At 37.9% G+C, this 20,348-nt stretch overlaps 2 protein-coding genes across 4 annotated transcripts; both read left to right on the top strand.

Moving 5' to 3' along the window:
• Positions 1 to 968: 968 nt before the first annotated feature.
• LOC140000991 (RNA-binding region-containing protein 3-like) lies at positions 969 to 10,098 on the top strand. Of its 2 annotated transcripts, none has more exons than XM_072032110.1 (9): positions 969 to 1,128; positions 2,046 to 2,171; positions 2,964 to 3,100; positions 3,959 to 4,120; positions 4,297 to 4,391; positions 4,472 to 4,530; positions 5,042 to 5,174; positions 6,238 to 6,310; positions 9,873 to 10,098. In XM_072032110.1, the coding sequence occupies exons 2-8, from the start codon at positions 2,047 to 2,049 to the stop codon at positions 6,295 to 6,297; spliced, it is 771 nt and encodes a 256-aa protein (XP_071888211.1). In that variant the 5' UTR covers positions 969 to 1,128; position 2,046; the 3' UTR covers positions 6,298 to 6,310; positions 9,873 to 10,098. The 2 variants fall into 2 exon arrangements, with proteins under 2 accessions (XP_071888211.1, XP_071888212.1); XM_072032111.1 differs by having other exon boundaries at positions 8,976 to 10,098.
• A 1,549-nt stretch (positions 10,099 to 11,647) lies between these two features.
• On the top strand, positions 11,648 to 19,678 carry LOC101798644 (pancreatic alpha-amylase). 2 transcript variants are annotated; one of them, XM_072032109.1, is made up of 11 exons: positions 11,648 to 11,987; positions 13,436 to 13,572; positions 14,404 to 14,550; positions 14,848 to 15,045; positions 16,427 to 16,657; positions 17,552 to 17,685; positions 17,773 to 17,895; positions 18,010 to 18,109; positions 18,269 to 18,390; positions 18,499 to 18,624; positions 19,361 to 19,678. In XM_072032109.1, the coding sequence occupies exons 3-11, from the start codon at positions 14,524 to 14,526 to the stop codon at positions 19,548 to 19,550; spliced, it is 1,251 nt and encodes a 416-aa protein (XP_071888210.1). In that variant the 5' UTR covers positions 11,648 to 11,987; positions 13,436 to 13,572; positions 14,404 to 14,523; the 3' UTR covers positions 19,551 to 19,678. The 2 variants fall into 2 exon arrangements, with proteins under 2 accessions (XP_071888210.1, XP_027318374.2); XM_027462573.3 differs by having other exon boundaries at positions 13,357 to 13,572.
• Positions 19,679 to 20,348: the final 670 nt, after the last annotated feature.

The following is a 20,348-nucleotide window of genomic DNA, read 5'->3' as shown; positions in this document are numbered from 1 at the left end:
GGGAAGAAACGGAACGGAGAAAAACTGTACACTGTGGATATGCACACGTAGCCATAAAATCAGTGCTGGACAGAAAGAGAGAAAGAGAGACAGACAGACAGAACGAAAGGAGGGAAGGAAGGAAGGAAGGAAGGAAGGAAGGAAGGAAGGAAGGAAGGAAGGAAGGAAGGAAGGAAGGAAGGAAGGAAGGAAGGAATGGAGGGAGGGAGGAAGGTAAAGGGAGAAAGAAGGAATACCCCACACTCATAAAAGTGAGAAAGATCCAGGTGTAAAAGAACGTAAAAGAAAGACAACTGTCATGTTGTGGTCTGATAGTTTCTGGGAGAAAGCAGAAACCCAGCAATTCTGTCTTTCCTACTCCTCCAAAGCAATTCCGTTGACAACTCTGAATGCTTCCAGCTAGAAAAAAAAGGAAGAATGAAGTGGAGGGCTCCTTGCCATCACTGTATTTCTGGAGTAGATTTCTGGATAGTCCCCGCAGCCAGCTGTAGGGCCTGTGCCAGGCTGAAAACAGATTCCTTTCATGAAATTCTCACTGCTTAGAAACGCTGTAACTTTCGTAGTTCGTGGAAAGAAAGTTCAGTGCAGAACCAGAGGTAGTTTGGAGGTTAAGGCTCCTTGTGTATGTTTTTACCATACTTCTCTCAAAAAAGTCCTTATAAACAAGTGCAAAATAAACACCCGTGGATGTCATTTCAACTTTTACGTTTAACTCTTCACATTAAAATTATAGAAATATTCACTGTTGCGTTTCAGAGAGCAGCAAACTTTTTTTTTTTTTTTAGCGTGGAAGTTTTCATTTCTAAAGTAGTTTATCGAAATACTGTCAAGGTCCCTGCAAATGTACTTTAAAAAGTTGTTTCTAGTCATCTTGTAATTTACTGCTTGATCCTTTTTATTATGTGCAAGGAAAACAAGATAGGCAAAATTTTTATTTAAAAAAGTGACTAAAGATTTTTTTCTTTCTCCCCATATTTAGTATGAAGAGTATTTACCAGTGCCTGTGCCACCTCCCCCAATCCCACCTCTGCCTCCTGAAGAGCCTCCTTTGCCTGAAGAGGAAGAAGAGCAAGTATCTAGCGAGGATGAATCAGAATATGAAAGTGATAACGAGGAGGAAAAAGAGAGGTGTGCATTTTAGTCATTTGCAGGCTTTTGTGTGTTTTTTTAAGTGGTGTTTTTACTTGTATAGATTTCAGTTCTGCCGGTGGTGAAATCCTTGAACATTCTCAAGGAAGCTCAAGAGCAACTTGAAAACAGGAGGACAATGCTGTTCTGAACCACAGTAAGACAAAACATGGTCATGTGGTGTACAAATTATCATGTTTCTGTGTACGAATAATGAAAACAAAACTCATCATGAAGAGAGAATGCAAGTATAAGGAAGTAATAATTGATTTGTTTTCTGGTTTCTTCAGTTCTACACATTTTTAGTGAGTTAACTACTCAGCCTCAATTGTTTGTGCACTCTGACTTCCAAACTGTTCTTTGTATATCAGTGTGTATAAGTAATAATAATGTGCGTGCTGAGGATTTTCTGACAGCTTTAGAGCTGAATTGGTGTAAATCAGAACTGTTTTTTAAGCTTTGTAATAATAGTAAATGAAGAAACAGTCTTCTTTTCCTGCCATTTAAACTGACAAGAAAAGTAAATGAGGAAATAACTAGCTATATGCAGAAAATACATGCATTTGGAAAAAAACAAAAGGTTCTGTTAGGTGAAAATGGCATTATAACAAAGGTTCAGCTTGGAGCTTTTTAGTATTTTTACTGCTTTGATGTCCAACTTAAATGCATACTTTGGGAAGAAAGGGATGTCACTGAACTCATGATTTTGTTTTTTCCCTTACATGATGCTCCTTTACTCCAGGTATATCAGATTACTGTAACTATAACAATAGTTTTAGTGTGGTTTAGATCTTAAAGCAGCTTGACAAATAACTTGTATTCTGAAAAGTTGCATTTCCAGGGTTTTAAGGAAGGGAGAAGGGTTATATTTGCGCATTTGCATTCTCAAACCGTGCTTTTTTTTTTTTTTATCACAGAATGACCAAATTGATGGAATTAGCAACCCTTCAGCCTAAAAGACCAATAAACACAAAGAGGCGTGGTGTTAGAAAAAAACAAAGAATTAAAGATTTACTCAGTGTTCCAGTGTGTGCTCCCCACAGGTTTGTATTATTTCTATGGTGCTTCCTCTTTTTAAGAAAACTATTCTTTTTTACTAAATGTCTTTTTTCTGCATTCTGTTTGCTTTAGTGTTGTGTTGATAAAAGTATTCTTTTCTCACTGATACGTAATTAGTCCAAATTGTCACATAGTTTGAACTAAATTCTGCTCAACAGCTTCAGTGTGTAATGTTTGCCTAGTTGAAGCTCTTTATCTTGCTATCAAACTAACAAGAATTCCTTTTTCATTAAAAAAAAAAAAAGTCATATCACAGTGCTGACAGAAGTGATCTGGATTTATTGCCTGGGGTAACTGTCTTAAAAAATAAAAACTGCTTTGGCCTACATCATTTTGATTTTTGAAATTGCAGTATTCTGGAACAGTAGATATTAGTGAAGTACTTCTATCCAGTGATGATCTACTGAGAATGCATTTTTTTTCAACAGCCTTCCTCTTCCTCCAAGTGCTGTGGTATATTTTTATACTATGTGAGAGCAGGAGACGTGATGATTATTTTTCTTATTGAGGTTCCCTACAGCTTTTTGGGAAGTGTCTGCATATATTGTAATATGGGATGTTCTTTTTTTGTTGTTGTTTTCAGTGTCAGTCAAACCTAATGTATTTGCAGTGTTTTAATCAAATTAAATTGTATTAAATGAAATTTATGAAATGAAATTTATGGAACTTGTTTATTTGTTTATAAAAAAAATAGGATGAACTCTATCTGGAATAAATCTTTAATTGATTATGCATTTGTCAGTCACTGAATCTTTAATGTTTTTTGTTTTAAACAGTAATATGCACCCTACACTGTCACCTTCAGATGTCTTTGAGCAGCCACAGCATGTAGGTCATAAAAAAATTGAGTTCCATATTACTACTGACATCCCATCTGTTCTTCAGATAAAGTCGGATAGAGAAGAAAAAAATGGTAGGAGTATATACTTCAAATTTATTTAATATTAACTTGAAAAAAAAAAAGCTGTTTTCCAGAGAAAGCTATTAGAATTCCATTGCCTAAATTTTTTCTTCTTTTGTGTTGGAGGAGTTTTCATAAATTGTATCTGTCAAGGTTTGTTTAAAAAACAAACCTTTGTTTAAGAACACCAACTTGAATCTTGTCTGCATTTGTTGTTTTTTCCTATTTTAAAGCACAGAGCTGTGTGCTTTGGTATAGTAGAGGATCTAGAGGATTTTGAAGGTCTTTTGAAGTTCACCATGTTTAATGGTGAACTGCTCTTTTATAAAATTTAGGTTACTTTTAACAAATACTGTACAAACGCATACACACTATAGTGTAATTGAATATATCAAGCTAATTTTAGATTTTCCCTTTCCAGCTCTTAGACTAGTATTCATGTGTTTGCCAGCTTCTTCTCTGTGACAGAGTGATAATCTGCTATACCATGCTAACTGTGAAGTGTGATGATTTCTAGAAGGGTTGTGGGTCAGTCTGTTTTTCAGTATTTTACAATAATATACTTTTTTTTTTTTTTTAATGAAAATTAAGTAAACTGTTCATACAGGCTTGAACAGTGGGCCCACTTTTAATGTAACCGGCACGTGCTGCAGCTTTTCTTGGTAATGCAGTTGATTTCATTGAGCTATATAGATCAAATGTATTTGTCAAGCCAGGAAATAGGACGCATTTCCTTAACGATGTGTTCATATTTAGTTACAGAGTCAACTATGTTCAAATGTTACTAAAAGGAATATACTTTTTTTGTTTGCTGTTGTTCCTCTTGTGAATAATTATATGAGCTACTTGTTTAATGTGTTCAAATTACAGACCTTTGTGCTGCTACAGAAGAAATCAATAACACAGGATTTGGAAGGATTTTCCCAGCTCCTAGCTCAAATGATAAAATGAAAACTGAGGAAGAAGATGAGGAAATACCATCAGAATTTATTTCTAGAAGGGAACTAGAAAAAAACAGGCTTTCTAGAGAAGGTACAATAACGAGAATAAATTATTTAATAGATCTTTGCTTTGTTGTAATGAAAAGTTTTAAGTATTTCTTCTTTTAGTTTATTGCATACAATTTTATAATTTGTCTTGTACTGAGCAAAAATATACAATAATTACATGACCTAAAATATTTAGACTGTTTTTCTGTCTTCTTCAAGAAATGGAAAAGTTTTCTGTCTTCAAAAACTATGAGCCAGGTGATCCAAATTGCAGAATATATGTGAAGAATTTAGCTAAACAAGTTCAAGAAAAGGTAGGTAAACAACAAAATTTGAATATTTATTAAAAAGTCTTTTTAGCAGCTTTCTTCTTATGCCTGTCCTTTAATTGCAGGATCTTAAATTCATTTTTGGAAGATATGTGGACTTCCAGTCAGAACTGGAACGAAATATGTAAGTGACTTTGATACTTGGTTAAAAGTAAACTTTTACCAGTTTATAATACTGGTGAAAATTATGATTTGAAAACTAGTCATTTTTACTTTTTTCCCCACTCTTTTCTTTCTGCTTCTGTGTTTTTATGGGGGAAAAATGCTTCTCATCAGAAGTACAGAAATAAAAAATATTTTTTGCACAGTTTCTGAAGACCTCATTATTTTGCCTTTATATTTTGCTTACTAAATTTACTGTTTATTGGCTGAGCAATGCAGAATGAATACAGTGCAGATAATAGTGTGTATCTGTTCAGTTTGCATACCTTGTATTTATTGCAGTTGTACACCAACGTCCAATCCTGCAACCTAATGCCACTAAATAGCTTCTCCCAGTCTCCAATGACTTAATGCCTGCACGTAGGCACTGCTTCTATTTTTGACATTCCTACTTTACGCATGAGCATTGTATCTGTACTGTGAAATATCAGTGTGTTTAAACAATATGTCCTAATTCTCAATTTTGCCTCTAGGTTTGATATACGTTTGATGAAAGAAGGTCGTATGAAGGGACAGGCTTTCATTGGACTTCCTAATGAAAAAGCAGCTGCTAAAGCTTTAAAAGAAGCAAACGGATATGTCTTATTCGAAAAACCCATGGTGGTTGTATCTTTTTTGTCAAATTACATTATATTCTCTGGAATTTCTGTCAGTCTCTAGTTTTGTCTCTATAGAGGGTTCTGCTTTGTTAGAATTTGATGGCAAGAGAAGATACCTTAAGAAAACCAGACAGCATACCCTAGCGTGTTATTGGTAATTTTATTATAACTTATATGTAGACACCCCTTCTGAAATAGGAAAGTAAGTGTGCTTTACGTAAGACTTAAATTGACTTTTCTGCTCTTTGATCCTGCAAACACAATCAAAAAGATAATTTAGCTTGTATAACCGTTGCATTTAAATTAGATAGGTTTTTCGACTTGGTTAAGCATACATTTGCAGAATTGGGAGGTCAAGTGAGTTGTTTTGTGGTTTTTTTTGTTTGTTTTGTTTTTTTTAGCATAATGTACAAACTCCTTTTGTCAAGGATTTACATTCACAAATATGTGTTCTATTTCAATTACAATGTAAAACCAAGAATATTTAGAAATGTCCCTGTCAGAGTCAGTCCTCTTTGTTTAGATTTCTTTTCCAGCTGGAACTGTTAGTTACTTTGCAGGCAACTATTAGTTACCTTTTTTGATTGGATTGTCTTTTTTTTTTTTTTTTGTCCTAAGGTATTAAATATTTACCTGTCCCTTTTTTTCACTTAAATGTTTTGTAGTTTATTTCCTTTCTTTGTAGTCTTGTTCCCTCCAGCCTATTCTCCTTTTTTTTTTTTTTTTTTATAATCTTTTTTCCTCCCAGGTATCTTTAGAGATCTTGAGTGTGTCCTCTGCTTTCATTTGTCAGTTTGCACCTTCACCTAAACAATTCCTAATCTGTCCTCCTTACTTAGCTATCCAGGAGTTCACAATACTATCTTAATGAATGCTGCAGTTCAGCAAGGTCCTGATCTTTTGCTAGTACACACTATTGTTACCATATTTAATGCCATAGTAGAACTCAGTCACAGAAAAACAAAAGGATGTTTTTTAAACTACCCTTTGCTGAAATTATGCTCCCATTTTGCTCCTTGGTTGAGTCTTCTGTTTATCATTGGCACTTGTGGTCCTTAACAGAATCTCAGCAATTTGCTCGTTCAGCTAGACCAAAGCAGGATTCCAATGAAGGCAAAAGAAAAAAATAGAACGCTGCAGAAGGTATGGATTCTCTGCCTAAAAAAAAAAAAAAAAGTTGTGGTGGTGTTGTGTTTTATTTATTTATTTAATGTCTGCTTTGGGAATAGTAATGGTGAAATAGAAATACTCCATACAAATTTTCTTTTCTTAAATGTGTTCTACTAGAAAAACAGGCTGCAAGATGCGTAGTTGTTGTTGTGAGATAAAAATGTTGCTTTATCAAACTCTGTTTGGAATCCCTGAGACTTGCCAGTTCCATAATCTTGAGATCCTAGGGTGGTTGTCAGTTTTTCTGATCCTTAATCTGGGGGCTCGTGACCTGGGGAGAAAAAGTTTGTGGAATCTGACCAATTAGCTTATAGTAATATTCTGAGGTTTTGGCTTTGAAAAGGGTTGCTCCTTTGCCCCCTCCCAGACACACACACACGTTGTAAAGGACCTTCGGTAACTTTGGAAAATGAAATCTTAGTAATTTTGTGACATCTTTCAAGCTTGTCTCATTTGGGAAAGGACAGTTACTTACAGGGTGCACAGGTGCTGATTTATGGCATTTCTGTCTAAATAGATGAGAAACTTCTAGTAGAAAGCAATCACTTTATTTCCTACCATACAACTTCATTTCTGCTTACTCTTAAGTATTTACTTTATAGTGAGTAACTCTGGCAAAATCAGCTGTAATTTTAACTGTGAGCATTTTCATGGCCTCAAAGATTTTAGTGAACGGTCATATTAGCATTTGAAGTAACTGTTGGAAGACAGAAGCACTCTGTGCTCAGCCTGCACTCTTTGATAGCACCAATAGCTCAAATTTAAAGGGCGTTTATCTGAATTACATATAGTTGGGCATCACTCTGATTATCCATCCTTATATCTTAATGCAATTGAACTTGAAGCTCAGGTTGAGTGTTTCTGAAACATTTTGCTTACTCAAGCATACTTTTTAATCTGGATGTTTTGATGATTATTACTTTGGAACAAAACTGAAGTTTGAAAGCAAAGATGTAAACAACTGATTTTTATTCTTTAAAAATTGGTTTGATTCCCTGGTACTATTATGAGGGTACTATTTCTATTCATAACAGCCACTTCAGTTGTAGGTTTCTTGTTCTGTCAGTTGTCTAAAATGTTTCATCAGATTCCCATAGAGCTTGTTTACCTCATTTCTGCTGTTTGGTCTTACTAGTTCCTATTCTGAGTTACTTGTTCGTGGTTTGCAAATTCTGTATCTTTTATTAAATTAAAGATGACTTTTTTTTTTACAGGCATTCTTTTGTATTCGTTGTTGAAAGTAGACAAATGAGCTGTGACTAAATTATTCTGTATTATATTTTTTCTAGTGTGGGATAAGAATAATATTAACGTTTCTTTAAATGCAAAAAAAAAAAAAGTATTTTAGCTAGTGGAAAGCCTTACAAGTGGAGTCTGAATGGTTTTATTTAAGGCATTCCATACCTTTCCAGGCAGTTTACTCTGTTAAATTTGATTCTGACTTCACTAAATGTGCTAAATAATACTTGAATTGCTTACAGAAAATAGGTGCACACTTAACTATTAATCATGTTGATGATCAACTCAGTAGCTATTTCTAGAATGAGCAAACATTTATGCAAGACTTATTTGTACATCTGAAAGTCTAGATCCGTTATCTTGCTGTCACTGATTTAATATTTCGTGGATAGGACTTCTTCCTTGCCTTGCCCATTTATACGTAAAGATCAGAGTGCACCACAGACTAATGCAGATCCCTTGGAATCCTGAAGGTTTAAGCACAGATTATTTCATTCACTTCCAAGCTAATGATGAGGCTGAACCCTATTTATACACAACTGTGTTCTCCCGTCCCTGCTTTGATGGATGCTGCTGATTTGTGATGCAAAATTCCATGATAAAATTTGACTGTGTAAGCAAGAAGGACGTAAGAATCTTACTTAAAAAATACACATGTATAAATAAATTTATGCAAACATCTGGAAGACGTCAAATTTGGTCTGTCTTGCATCTCAGTATGTTTTTTCTTTTTTTGTAAGAAGGCTAAATTGATGTAAGTTTAAACTTTGATTATTTTTGAACAGGAAGAAATGGTGATTAACTCATGAAATTTATTGCAAATACCTTATTATTTTGCAAATACTTTGTTATTTTCTCTATAAAGTTTTATTTACTTGCAGAGAAAATATATATGGTTTGCAATAATACTGTGACTCGTTAACTGAAATGTCTTTTTCTAACGGACTGACAAAACCTTCCTTCAGTTGGTATTTGGGGTGACTATGTTTTCTGTAGCTAAAATACAATTTATTGGGATAAGGGTTATGTAGAAGAAACCGATGTTGAGAGGTCACCAGCTTCTTTGTAGAGAATAAGTGACCTGAAAGCCTGCATTGAATGGAAACATGATTGGGTTTTGGACCTGATGGAAAAAGTGAGTCTGTAAAACTGAAAGACTTGAAGGAGAATTAATGAGACAGAACAATCTGGTATTGTCCTAGTGGTTACCAAAAGATGTGCTTACTTTTGCATATGGAGTTTGTGTTGGTGGACTCATCAGCCCTCATTAAATCTTGTAAGGGGTCAAAAACGTATTTTATTAAACAAGGCATTTTTGTTTATGATAGGTAGCATAAACTTGTGTGTGCAATACTGAGAATCAAGTAAAATTAAACAACATTCTGCTGTTCTTCTTTAGAAACATTCCTGCGTAAATACTGCAATAATACTGTCATGCAGAGTGTATCCTTTCTTGTTGTATCCTTTTTTGTGCAATGTTTCCCATAGCACTCAATTACCTCTTAAGTTTTACACCTAGAGTAGGTGTGGGGAGGAGTTTATACATTTTAGAATTTGAACTAATCTGGCAATTTTAAAAGCAAAGGGCACTTTTTTAGGGGGGGAAAAAATCAGGGTCGTCTCTGTTGGGTGAATAGATGCAATGAAGCTTCATAATCCTAAAAGGTAGCCTCCACCTTTTTCTTCAAAGGTTATATAACTTGATTTGTGATACAATTCCTTAGCTTGTATGGGCTCAAAGTGTTACACTGATGTGTGTGTAGCTGTGCTGAGCTCACATCGAGGATGTCTTGCTTTTCTTTAAATAAATATTGTATGTCACAAAGCCATTCTTACTGTTATTAAAGGGTAGGCAAGTGTCTTAGACCATTTGATTTCTGTTGTCCTGGTATATGAGAAACTGTATTGATTTTAGTCTGTACTTTCCTTTTTCTTTTTTGAGTAGAGAACAAAACCTAATAGTATCTCATAATGAAGTAATAGAGTTTGGCATTGAACTATTAATCACTGCTACTATTTTGTTTTTATTTTTTCTATGCACTGAGGTAGTGTATAGAACTTCTATATGAGTTATATAGCACACTGACTTATTTTTGTCTTGTGGATTTTGTATTATGTTATTGTTTAATTTACTGTAATATAAAATTAATACAGCCTGTATCTTGTTAGGTCAGATTTTTTTTTCAGATAGCAATTTTAGAATATTAAGCATCTTTCAATTTAGTTGTCAAAAGAAAGCATATTACTACTATTATTTGGCTGATCATACTTCTAACATGCCTTTGTGATGTTCCAGGTCCTTTTTGTGTCCAACTCTTTCAAGTATTACCAAGCTTGGCGAAGAAGCAGTGTAATCATCAGGACTCTGAACTGTGCGTAGTGCATTTCTAAAGTATTTAATGCAGAGTATAAATTTTCTCATCTTAAAGATTCAAAATGTGTTGAAACTGTCATGAGACTTATCCAATAAATGTATGTACGTTGCTTTTGAAATCTCTAATAAATTATTTCCTTTCTCTTAATTTTGCGTTTGTTTGTGGGGTTTGGGAATGGGAAGAAGGAGGACAATTTTTTTTGAAGAGGTAAAGAATCCAATTGTAATTGTACAACATGTTCTAGATGATTAACAATATGTGTTCATAGGCATGAGGGTGAATGTTCTCTTTGTTAAATCTGATGTTCAGTTGGTGCTGGTGCAGGGTATAAAAGGTAAGTAAATCTCTAAAATATCTTATTTTAGCATAAACCTTACCATGGAAACCAAACTGGACTGGTGCACTGGCATGAATTCATTCTGTGTAACTAGCTATTTTGATTTTTTTTCCTTAATTCATTGTTTATTCACATTTTGAAAGATGCCACTAGTGCGACTAAAGTAGTTGAAACAAGTTTAACAGTTCAAACACTGGTTCATCAGGGCACCTACGCTGGTTTAACATGTTTAAAAAAATCAATGCGAAGGGCACAAAGTAAGATCTGTTTCGTACTGAGGCTAGCGCAGTTTTCCAAAATCACATGGGAAACATTGCAATGACACTTGTCGAGAAGGTCCAATAGATTTAAAGATTAAATTATTCTATAAAATATGAATTCACAAGTGATGGTGTGATAACATGCTAGTGTAAAGATGTTTTGCCTTATCCCAGTTGAAGACAGTCTAAATTGGCTGCTGGACCGAAAAATGCATTATGATAGCTGCTTTTCTGTATGATCTCAATTAACAGATACTCAAAAATGCCTTTACTTGAATTTTGATCAGTTTATTGCTGCATTCTTGTGTGGTCACTATACGTGTTTGTTAGTTTCTTACCTGTTTTTGGAGTAGTAGGCCAGGAACAATAAAACTACTTTATATGTGAGTGTCACAGGACAACAGCGTTCTTTGCATGTTGGATGGTAGAATGTCAACAGCCTGTTTCACAGATTTTATAACTCCACCTACTGATTATTAGTGTAATTAAACCTGAGTGGCATGCAAGCAATCTACGCAAGAGGAAGGGGGAAATGCCACTTGCTGTGTAGGCAAGGCACAATATTGGTACCAATTAATCTTATCTGTGGATGAACCACAGGTGGGAAAACTGGTGACCTCTTACATTCTTTGTCATGATGTCAGATGTGTTCTTTGCCAGGTGCTACCCCTGGCCAGCCAGCAAGAGCTGCCCCCAGTTGGCACTGGGGCACGCTGTAGGATTGCGGCTCCCTGCCCCTGGCACGATTGGCAGGATGATGTGAGGTGTGTCAGTCACAGCAGTGCCCCAGACCGAAGCGAGGCACGTTTCAGATGCTTCATAAATCTGACAGTCTTGATGTCCTCCTGAGGAGGCTGCTGTTCGGGCTGTCACGGGGCTGAGCTCAGCTCCCTTGGTGTTAAGCGGCTTGTACGAGCCTGCTCTGCCAGCACCGGGGAGCGTCAGCCACGTCTGAGACCGTTAAGATGCGAGAAGAAAAGGGGCTTTAAATAAAATAAAACAAGTTTTCTGTGGCCTTCCCTTCACAACCAAAGCTGAGCAGGGTTCCCGCTGCCATTACGCCACTAAGTGCTACCACGGGGGCGAGGCCTCGCGGGGGCGGGGCGGCCCCAGGCCTCCGTGCGCGTCCCTTCACGGGGCGGCCGGCGGGGCCCGGGCTGCTTGGCGGCGCCGAGCCGCGGGGAGCCCTGAGGAGCTCCGATGAACCGAGCCCCAAACGCTCCGTTTTTTCCCCTCCCGAAGCAAGCCCCGTGCCACACAGGAGTGAACAAGCTGTGCCGGCGGAACACGCTGCGAGAGGCTGCGCGGAGCAGAGCTTCTGGCCGGAGGCAGGAGGCGGACAGCCTGGCAGCCCCTGCTTGGTCTGGATGGGATATGCTGAAAATGCTGAGCTCTGCTTAGGCTGTGGACATTAGTGCGCATACCGACCTGTAATTCTTGTAAGTGTAGCACTGCAGTAACTTCTGCAATGTTTTCATACTCTGGTTTTAAGCCGTGTAAGAATTGTGGCTGCTTTTGGACTGTAATTCTGTAAGAAATTTTAGATACTGGTAATTTACGATTTTGGATCATGTCATATTAGTTTTTTTATTAGATAGATGACACCAGGTATGAAAGACAGTGATTAATTTAGTAATGCACGCTCTCATCTTCCACTTTTTTTTTTTTTCCTTTTAAGAAAAAGAAAATACTATTATTAGCACTTGTGGTATTTTGGAAGTGCCAGCGGAGTTTTGTACCACTGACTTTTAACCCGGCAGAAGACAAGTTGGCAGGCCACGGTAGAGTTGTTCAGGAGCAACAATCCCCTCCCATTTCCTCTGACTTGCAGCAGGTGCATCTCTGCCTGGCTCTCTCATCCTCCCAGTGGGAATACAGACCTCTTTTTTTTTTTTTTTTTTTTTTTTTTTCTCCCCGCCCCATTTCAGAAGCATTTTGAGGCTAGACCCTTCAGTCTGCTGGGGCTTCCAACACCTCCATTCCTGTGTTGCTGCTTGTACTGACACCAGAACAGCCCTAAGCCTTATTCCAAAGAAACCAGATGCTATATTCAGTCTCCTCTTTGAGCGCTAGGCCCTGGGCTATTTGTGTCAAAATACATTCCTACTGCTTTGTGTAATTTAGTTGTTGCTTTCTCAATTGTATTATTTACTTTAAGGAAACAAGGACATGGATCTGCTTCCCTACCAGTAAAATTCTACAGCTATCACTGATTATAACATAAGCACGCAACAGGAAAACGTTACGTTAAACATTCAGTGGTTCTCAGGTTTGGAGTTGTTATGGTCGCTTCTGTATTTGAGGAGTCTTCAAGATTTGTGTTTGAATGGTGGACATCACGTCTATCATAACCTCCAAAATACCCTAATTTTCTTGGAAAGTCACGATAAGGAACATACGACTTTTCAAAGTCCTTTTTTAAATAGGCACAAGTCATAGTACTGGAGTATGAAAAAAAAAAGATGCCATGCAAGGATAAATAGCAACAGAGTATTATACATTAAAATGAAGAATGAAATGCCAGTTTCAGTCTATATAAACCACTCAATCCTTTGGTGTTTGTGAGTAGTTTCATTTTTATACTAATAAAAATACTACTTTGTGCATTAGAGACAGCCTATATTAAGCAACATCTTATTTTTATTTTAGAAAAATTAAGTTACCATTTGTACGTGAAGTTCATGTGGCTTAGATAAAACTAATTCTTAAACGGAATGAAAATCAGGTGAAGTTAAATAAATACGATGCCAAGGATTAACATTTAAAAGTAAATGCCTGTTCTGTAACGTGTACTTTACCCTCTTGCAGGAGAATAGATAAGCAGTAAGAAGAGCACAACTGGTCACAGAGCACACCATGGGTATCTGTTTTCTTCTGTTAATTGTAGGGGTTTGCTGGGCACAGTACAACCCCAACACTCAGGCTGGGAGGACTTCTATTGTTCATCTCTTTGAATGGCGCTGGGCCGATATTGCTCTTGAGTGTGAACGCTATTTAGCTCCTAATGGATTTGGAGGAGTTCAGGTATGTCTGTTCCTATCAGTAGGTAGTAAAATTGCTTCATTGATGGTAATTTCTTTTTCAAATGAAAATATTCAATTTACCAAAGGACAGGTACTGAAACAGAAAAAAAAAGAATGAAAGAAATTGGTAGTGCAAGTAGTAAATGCTGGCAAATATATTCCTCAGCCATCATTGTGTTAGAGTGAATTTATTTCATCACTCCACAGCACATGTTTTGCTCTATGTGCTATTATGTTTAAATGAATTAGAATTGTTTATCTCTGGCTAAACCTCTAAATCTTTTTTTTTTTTTTTTATACTACTGTGAATAACCTAAACTTACCTGCTTGATATTTAAATCAAAAGAAGTGCTTAAGAACTAGATAAACATAAAATTAAACTATGACTAAGAAAAATGAGCTCCCAGGAAAAGTACCAAAGTGCTGAAGATTTCAAATAAAATGCTACTAATTCTGTTCACCCAAGCTGGCAAGCTTCTCTCTGCCTGTCAGAGTGTCCGAGTATGCCATTAAAAGGCCCAGCTTCACATCATTTCAGACTATTTGATCTGTGAGGCATGCAGTCCAAAAGATGATTAGGAAACTATGTCCATGGACATAATTTTTCTAATACGTTTCTAACTGTTGAACATCTGGGCCTAAGTCTTTTAATTGCAGCTCGCTACAGTTTAAGAAGAGGATACTGGGGATCTGTGTGGGTTAAGTATTGTGAGTTGCTTCCATTAAAGGGACCTTGTTTTATATTTTTATGTTCTTTCTCTAACAATACTGAGCAAACATAATTAAACCGTTATTGGTATCCTGTTACCAAGAGACACCATCTTATTCACAGATCTCACCTCCAAATGAAAACGTTATTGTTGCTGACCCCTGGCATCCATGGTGGGAAAGATACCAGCCAGTCAGCTACAAGCTCTGCACACGATCTGGAAATGAAACTGAATTTAGAGACATGGTGACCAGGTGCAACAGTGTTGGAGTAAGTGCTTAGAAAACCTTGTGGTTTTTGTAGCGCTAGGATATAGACATCAGCTAATGTAGAAGGGAAGACAAGGTAGCTGTGGAGTAAAGATGTTTTTCTTCTATGAGTTGAGCTGTGTGTTGTACCACAACTCCTGTATATTAATAAAAGAAGTATCTTAAATAAAATGTTGAGGGAAGCAAGCAAGCAGAAATAGGAGGATATGGCAGGAGGTAAGAGAAAGATAACATTATTCAGATAGTAGCACTATGGAAAGTAACTTTCTTAAACTGAAACATGAGCATCATTCTGTAGGTGCATATTTATGTGGATGCGGTAATCAACCATATGTGCGGAGGTACTGCTGGTGCTGGCAACCATTCTACTTGTGGAAGCTATTTCAATGCAAAGACTGAAGACTTTCCAGCTGTGCCATATTCTGCTTGGGACTTTAATGATGGTAAATGTAAATCTGAAAGTGGAGACATTGAGAACTATCATGATGCATCTCAGGTAAAACCTAAAACTATAAATGCATTTTTATGTCCATCTGTTTCAGGGCTGTTATTTCTTTGCTCCCTTTTACTGTCAGACATACAGAAAATAAAACTCATGGAAAACTATCCTAATTGATAATAGAGGTTAGTGTTACTACCACGAACTCCACTTCTTTATCTAGAGCAAAGGGATAGCTCTACTTGAGCTAATGGCTCACCTTAAGATTTAAGTAATGTGCTTAGTTATTTTATAAGGACAGTTTTAAAGATTGTTAACTCTATTTAGGGATTCTTATTTGTGTTTTCTGTGCTTTAAAAAATATGAATTATTATTTACCCATTGCTATAATTTGGAAGCTTTCTTTGGTCTCAATTTCAGAAGAGAGAGATTAGGATTTACTAAAGAAAAACAGGCTAAAATATTGAAAACCAACTTTCTTGTTAGAGATTTCCCTTGCTAAGAAAGACCTCCTTTTGTGCAGATAAGGGGAGTCTGTCTGTTCCTGTGTATCTAATTATATGGTCAGGACTTTAAAACTACCACAGAACTGAAATTATTTTTTAAAGATAAATATGTGTTTTGCTTGAGCAATGTCATGCCTTTCAACTGTATTTAATCTTTCCTGAACCTAAGTTTAGGGGAGAGGAGTTTTAGGGAAATGGCAAAAGGGGGGAGATATAAATGTCTCTGGGATCTTGAGCAGCTGTAAAGGGTCATCTCTATTGTAGGTTCTTTAGTACAGGTTGCCACATAGGCTGATGTACCTTGCTGTTTCCACACAGATGCGTCAATAGCTGTGGAAACCCAACATAAGATTTATTAAACATATATTGAGTATACTGAAACACTTTTTTTAAAATACTCTTTTTGTGGAAATCTATGACCATCATTCTGTATTTACAAGAAACTAAGGCAAAAAAAGAGACAGAAGAGAAGAGTTTAATGTTTAGTAAGACTATAGAATTCAATATGTTTTAAAGATTTTGAAATATCATTTCCAGAAATCTTACCTGCGTCACAAAATAAGTAAGTGGGCTTGAAATAATAATGAATCCGCGTGTTAATACACTGGACTAAAAATAACATGATATTTTTGCCTTATACTTGCATTAAAAAGCTGATTATAGATTTAATTATGGCTCTCTGGTACATTCCTTCGTCACTTGCAGCTGTGTATGCTGGGCAAATGTAGGCTTTGTAATGCTCCTTCTACGTAGAGGACTGTCCATGATGTCAGTCTAGATGACTGTCCAAGGTGTAGGATATGCATGGTGAATGATGAACAGGGAAGGTTTCCTTTTGTCATTGTAACACAGAGAAATTCAAAGAAACATATGTAGAACATTAGATTTAGGTTGCAGGGTGAAAAATGTTTCATTTCGGAATTTTCATACAGGTCCGAAACTGCCGCTTGGTTAATCTTCTTGATCTGGCCCTGGAGAAGGACTATGTGCGCTCCAAAGTTGCAGAGTATCTGAACTACCTCATTGATATTGGTGTAGCAGGGTTCCGGATTGATGCTGCCAAGCATATGTGGCCAGAGGATGTGAAGGCAATTTTAGACAAGCTGAAAGACCTAAATACTAAGTGGTTTTCTGCAGGAGCCAAACCTTTCATTTATCAGGAGGTAGTCTCTATTTTCTTAATTGTAGTTTACATACGTCTTTTTTGCAGACAGAGTGTAGACTCAGTCCTGTACCTAAAGCAGTGCTTTGCTTGAGCTGGGCCTGAGCAACTTTCAGTCTTGATCTATAGAAAGTGATGTCAAGATTTAACAACCGTAATTTGAAATATCTAATTTGCCTGCAGAAGGTCATTTACGTGAAAAGTGCCTCAATTGTTTTGCACCTTTTAGAGCTAGTTAACCTGGAGATCTTACTGAGATGTAATTTACTGCATTGAATTAAATGTAAAAATTCTGTCAATCTCAAAAAGGTAAGATTTCAGTCTCAGAATTTTAAATTGTAAGTACATAAATTGCAACAGAGTATTATAAATGGTGATTACGTCTGAAATGGCAACTGATTGCATAATGGTCTGAAACTGTTTTCCCATGGCACAGCCAGTGTTCATTTCACATTCCCAATTTGTGTATGATGTTTGAGAAAGAAATCCAAGTAAGAAAAACAAAAAACAGATTCCAGTCAGTAAAAGCTAAAGTTGCCAGATACATTATATTAAAAATGTGTTGCCAAAAGATCTAAGGCAAATAGGTAATTGTCCTTTACGTATATCATGAAAAAAAGTAATGAGGTTACCCATGTGCTGGAGGCAGAGGTACTGGTGCTTACATTTTAGATAAAGCTCATGCAGCCCAAGCTATAATGCAGTAGTTATCAGACACAGTAAATAGATTGAGGATGGACATGCAAAAAAAAAATTGAGTGAGTTTGAGATAAAATTAACAAAATACCAATCAATGCAATATTGAAAAGAAATCAGATAGTAATATTAGCAAAAGTAGTGACTTTTCATTACCACTTTCTGTTCTAGTTGTAAGGAATGTTCTTTCACATATTAGGTAATTGACTTGGGCGGCGAGCCAATCACAGGCAGTGAATACTTTGGAAATGGCCGAGTGACCGAATTCAAATACGGCGCAAAACTGGGGACAGTGATCCGCAAGTGGAATGGAGAAAAGATGGCCTACTTAAAGTAAGGGCACCCATTGTGCAGCTTGCCTAGGATACGCTGGATGCGCAGCTTGGCGGGGTAGATTCAAGTCCTTGTGTTTTTGGCCAGGAACTGGGGAGAAGGCTGGGGCTTTGCGCCTTCTGACAGAGCCCTGGTCTTTGTGGATAATCATGACAACCAGCGGGGGCACGGGGCTGGTGGAGCTTCCATTCTCACCTTCTGGGACGCCAGGTAAGGAATGCGGGGTTGTCTGGCTGATGCCTCTTCCTCTTGCTGATTTGTTTGTCTCTTTGTTCCCCGGCACGCTTTCTCTTGCCACATCTCATTATGCTTTTGGCCCATCAGGCTTTATAAAATGGCTGTTGGTTTCATGTTGGCTCATCCGTATGGATTCACACGTGTGATGTCAAGTTATCGTTGGACAAGAAATTTTGTAAATGGGAAGGTAAGTTTGTAACGCTCAAGATTCACGTTTGCTAAACTTCTCAAGTGATTTCTCTGTCCAATCTTGGATCGGGTGGGTGGAAATTAGGTGCGCCATCCATCCCGCTTTTTGCTCTGCGTTTTCCAGTAAGAACTTTCAAATGTCTCTTTTCAATAAAAGGACGTCAACGACTGGATTGGACCACCTAGCAACTCGGATGGATCAACAAAGTCTGTTACAATCAATGCAGACACGACCTGTGGCAACGACTGGGTTTGTGAGCATCGCTGGCGCCAAATAAGGTAGGAGACTGTGGAGCAAAACGCAGTAAAAGCAGTGACTTTTGCATGATGAGCCTCTTGGCTGTGGAGTCTTGCAACTCCAGTGACAGCCATTCCTGGCATTTTCAGGAACATGGTTATCTTCCGTAACGTGGCAGACGGCCAGCCTTTCTCAAACTGGTGGGACAATGGCAGCAATCAAGTAGCTTTTGGCCGTGGCAATAAAGGCTTCATCGTCTTTAATAATGACGACTGGTAAGTTGGTGGGAGAGACTGTATCCCCGAGGAGAAGCATAGCTCCCCAGCCGGAACGCTGAAAGGGCTCAGGTGTTGGGAGGGGGGATGTCCTTGAGCTAGAGCGCTGACAGGTGAATGGAGAACATGGAAAGCAAGGCTGAGGTGTCTGAGTGGAGCGTCTGAAGATGTACAGATTGTTCGTTAGCATCTTGAGCATCCCATTCCTGTGGTCTGCCTCACATACAGTGTCATCTCCAGTACACCCACATATGAGTTCACATGAGAAGAGGCTGAGGCTGTGGACAGAGCAGTGCCCAAGGATGGAAGCAGTAGGAGCTGAAGTTTTGGTAGTTCTGAGCGGAGCAGGCACTCTCTCACTTCCCTCATCCAAACTTGCCTGTCCAATCCAGGCCAGTCCAAGCCCGTTCAACCCTAATGGATTGAACGCTCATCACAATTAGGATTACCTTTAGCAGCACGCGTCCTGTTGTGAAGCTCTTTTATGCTTTGATTTTGTCCTGTCCTTTTCTTCCAATGAGAACAACTCCTGCAGCCTGAGCGAGATTCACACAGTGGCCTCCCCAGTTCTGGAAAAGGAGTGCAGGGAGAGAAGCAGGGTCAGGCTCAGTAACTCCCTTGCATCGCATTGCCTTTCCAAGTCATGCAATAGCATCAGCTTCAGAATTCCTTTACCCAGTTGCTAATATCCCTTTTGAAAACAACAGAGAAGCGGCATTCACTGATTTTCACACAGGTACATGAACGTCAATTTGCAAACTGGTCTGCCTGCTGGTACCTACTGTGATGTTATTTCTGGACAAAAGGAGGGCAACACGTGTACTGGAAAGCAGGTGTATGTTTCTGGGGATGGAACGGCTAACTTCCAGATCAGTAACACTGATGAAGATCCATTTGTTGCAATTCATGTTGATGCCAAGTTATAACTTCAATCAGAATTTGTTTCTCTCCTGTCGGTCTGTACGTATGCTCTTTCCCCCATTTGTGATTCCCTGGTGTTCAAGATCCTGTGACTCTCCGTTCCCAGTGAACAATAAATGGCAATCAAACTGAAGAGTGATGTCTTTCCTCCTAATGAACTGGGTCGTAGTAGCATTATCACGTCATAACTGGGGGCCATACCATTGGCAGCTCTTAAGGCTATCAAGAGAGCACTGTATTTCCCAGATCACAGAAACACAGAAGAAAATAAAAAATAAGACAAAAGAAGCCAGCACCTGAGCAAGTTAAAATGTTCTCTTTCCAAGGCTGATAGGTGCACGCATAGCCATAAGCTGGAGCAGGCACATTGGGGCAGGCAGCTGCAAGCAGTGCCTCTGCTTGCCAGCAGTATGTCCTTTCTCTGGGGCAAAGCCAATGTGGAGCCCAGGTCAGCAGATGAAACTTGGCTGAGCCAATCAGTTATTCCAGCCTTTGACATTAATCAAGCCAGTGTGTGGCCTGGTTCACACTCCGTTTATGTCCTTTAGCAAAGAAAAGATCCGTTCTCCCACTATTGTCCTCAGTGGCTTCCTGCAATTTAACAGTCATGCTGGCTGTTTCACAGGCTGTTCCACCTCTTTATTTATTTGCTTTTGCTTTTGTTTTTATGTTATTTTTGATGTTGGTTTGCTCTTTAGTGTTTTTTTTCATGCTCATGTTAACGTGCAGTCTGTCACTCACAAAGTGTGTGATTCTCTGCTTGCTATTAGATTAAACTTCCCTAACTCCAAATGTAAACATCT

The sequence above is a fragment of the Anas platyrhynchos genome, chromosome 36, assembly GCF_047663525.1.
Source record: "Anas platyrhynchos isolate ZD024472 breed Pekin duck chromosome 36, IASCAAS_PekinDuck_T2T, whole genome shotgun sequence".
NCBI lineage: Eukaryota > Metazoa > Chordata > Aves > Anseriformes > Anatidae > Anas > Anas platyrhynchos.
Note: the sequence above shows the minus strand (reverse complement) of the source record. Positions and strands in the feature narration are given on the sequence as shown.

Bases quoted from the DNA above. Each gene is read 5' to 3' on its own strand.
- LOC140000991 (XM_072032110.1), top strand. From the start codon at position 2,047: ATGACCAAATTGATGGAATTAGCAACCCTTCAGCCTAAAAGACCAATA. The intron at 3,101-3,958 runs GTAGGAGTATAT...TTCAAATTACAG, and splicing joins GGATAGAGAAGAAAAAAATG to ACCTTTGTGCTGCTACAGAA. The intron at 4,392-4,471 runs GTAGGTAAACAA...CTTTAATTGCAG, and splicing joins CTAAACAAGTTCAAGAAAAG to GATCTTAAATTCATTTTTGG.
- LOC101798644 (XM_027462573.3), top strand. From the start codon at position 13,405: ATGGGTATCTGTTTTCTTCTGTTAATTGTAGGGGTTTGCTGGGCACAG. The intron at 14,551-14,847 runs GTAAGTGCTTAG...ATCATTCTGTAG, and splicing joins CCAGGTGCAACAGTGTTGGA to GTGCATATTTATGTGGATGC. The intron at 17,686-17,772 runs GTAAGGGCACCC...GTTTTTGGCCAG, and splicing joins GAAAAGATGGCCTACTTAAA to GAACTGGGGAGAAGGCTGGG.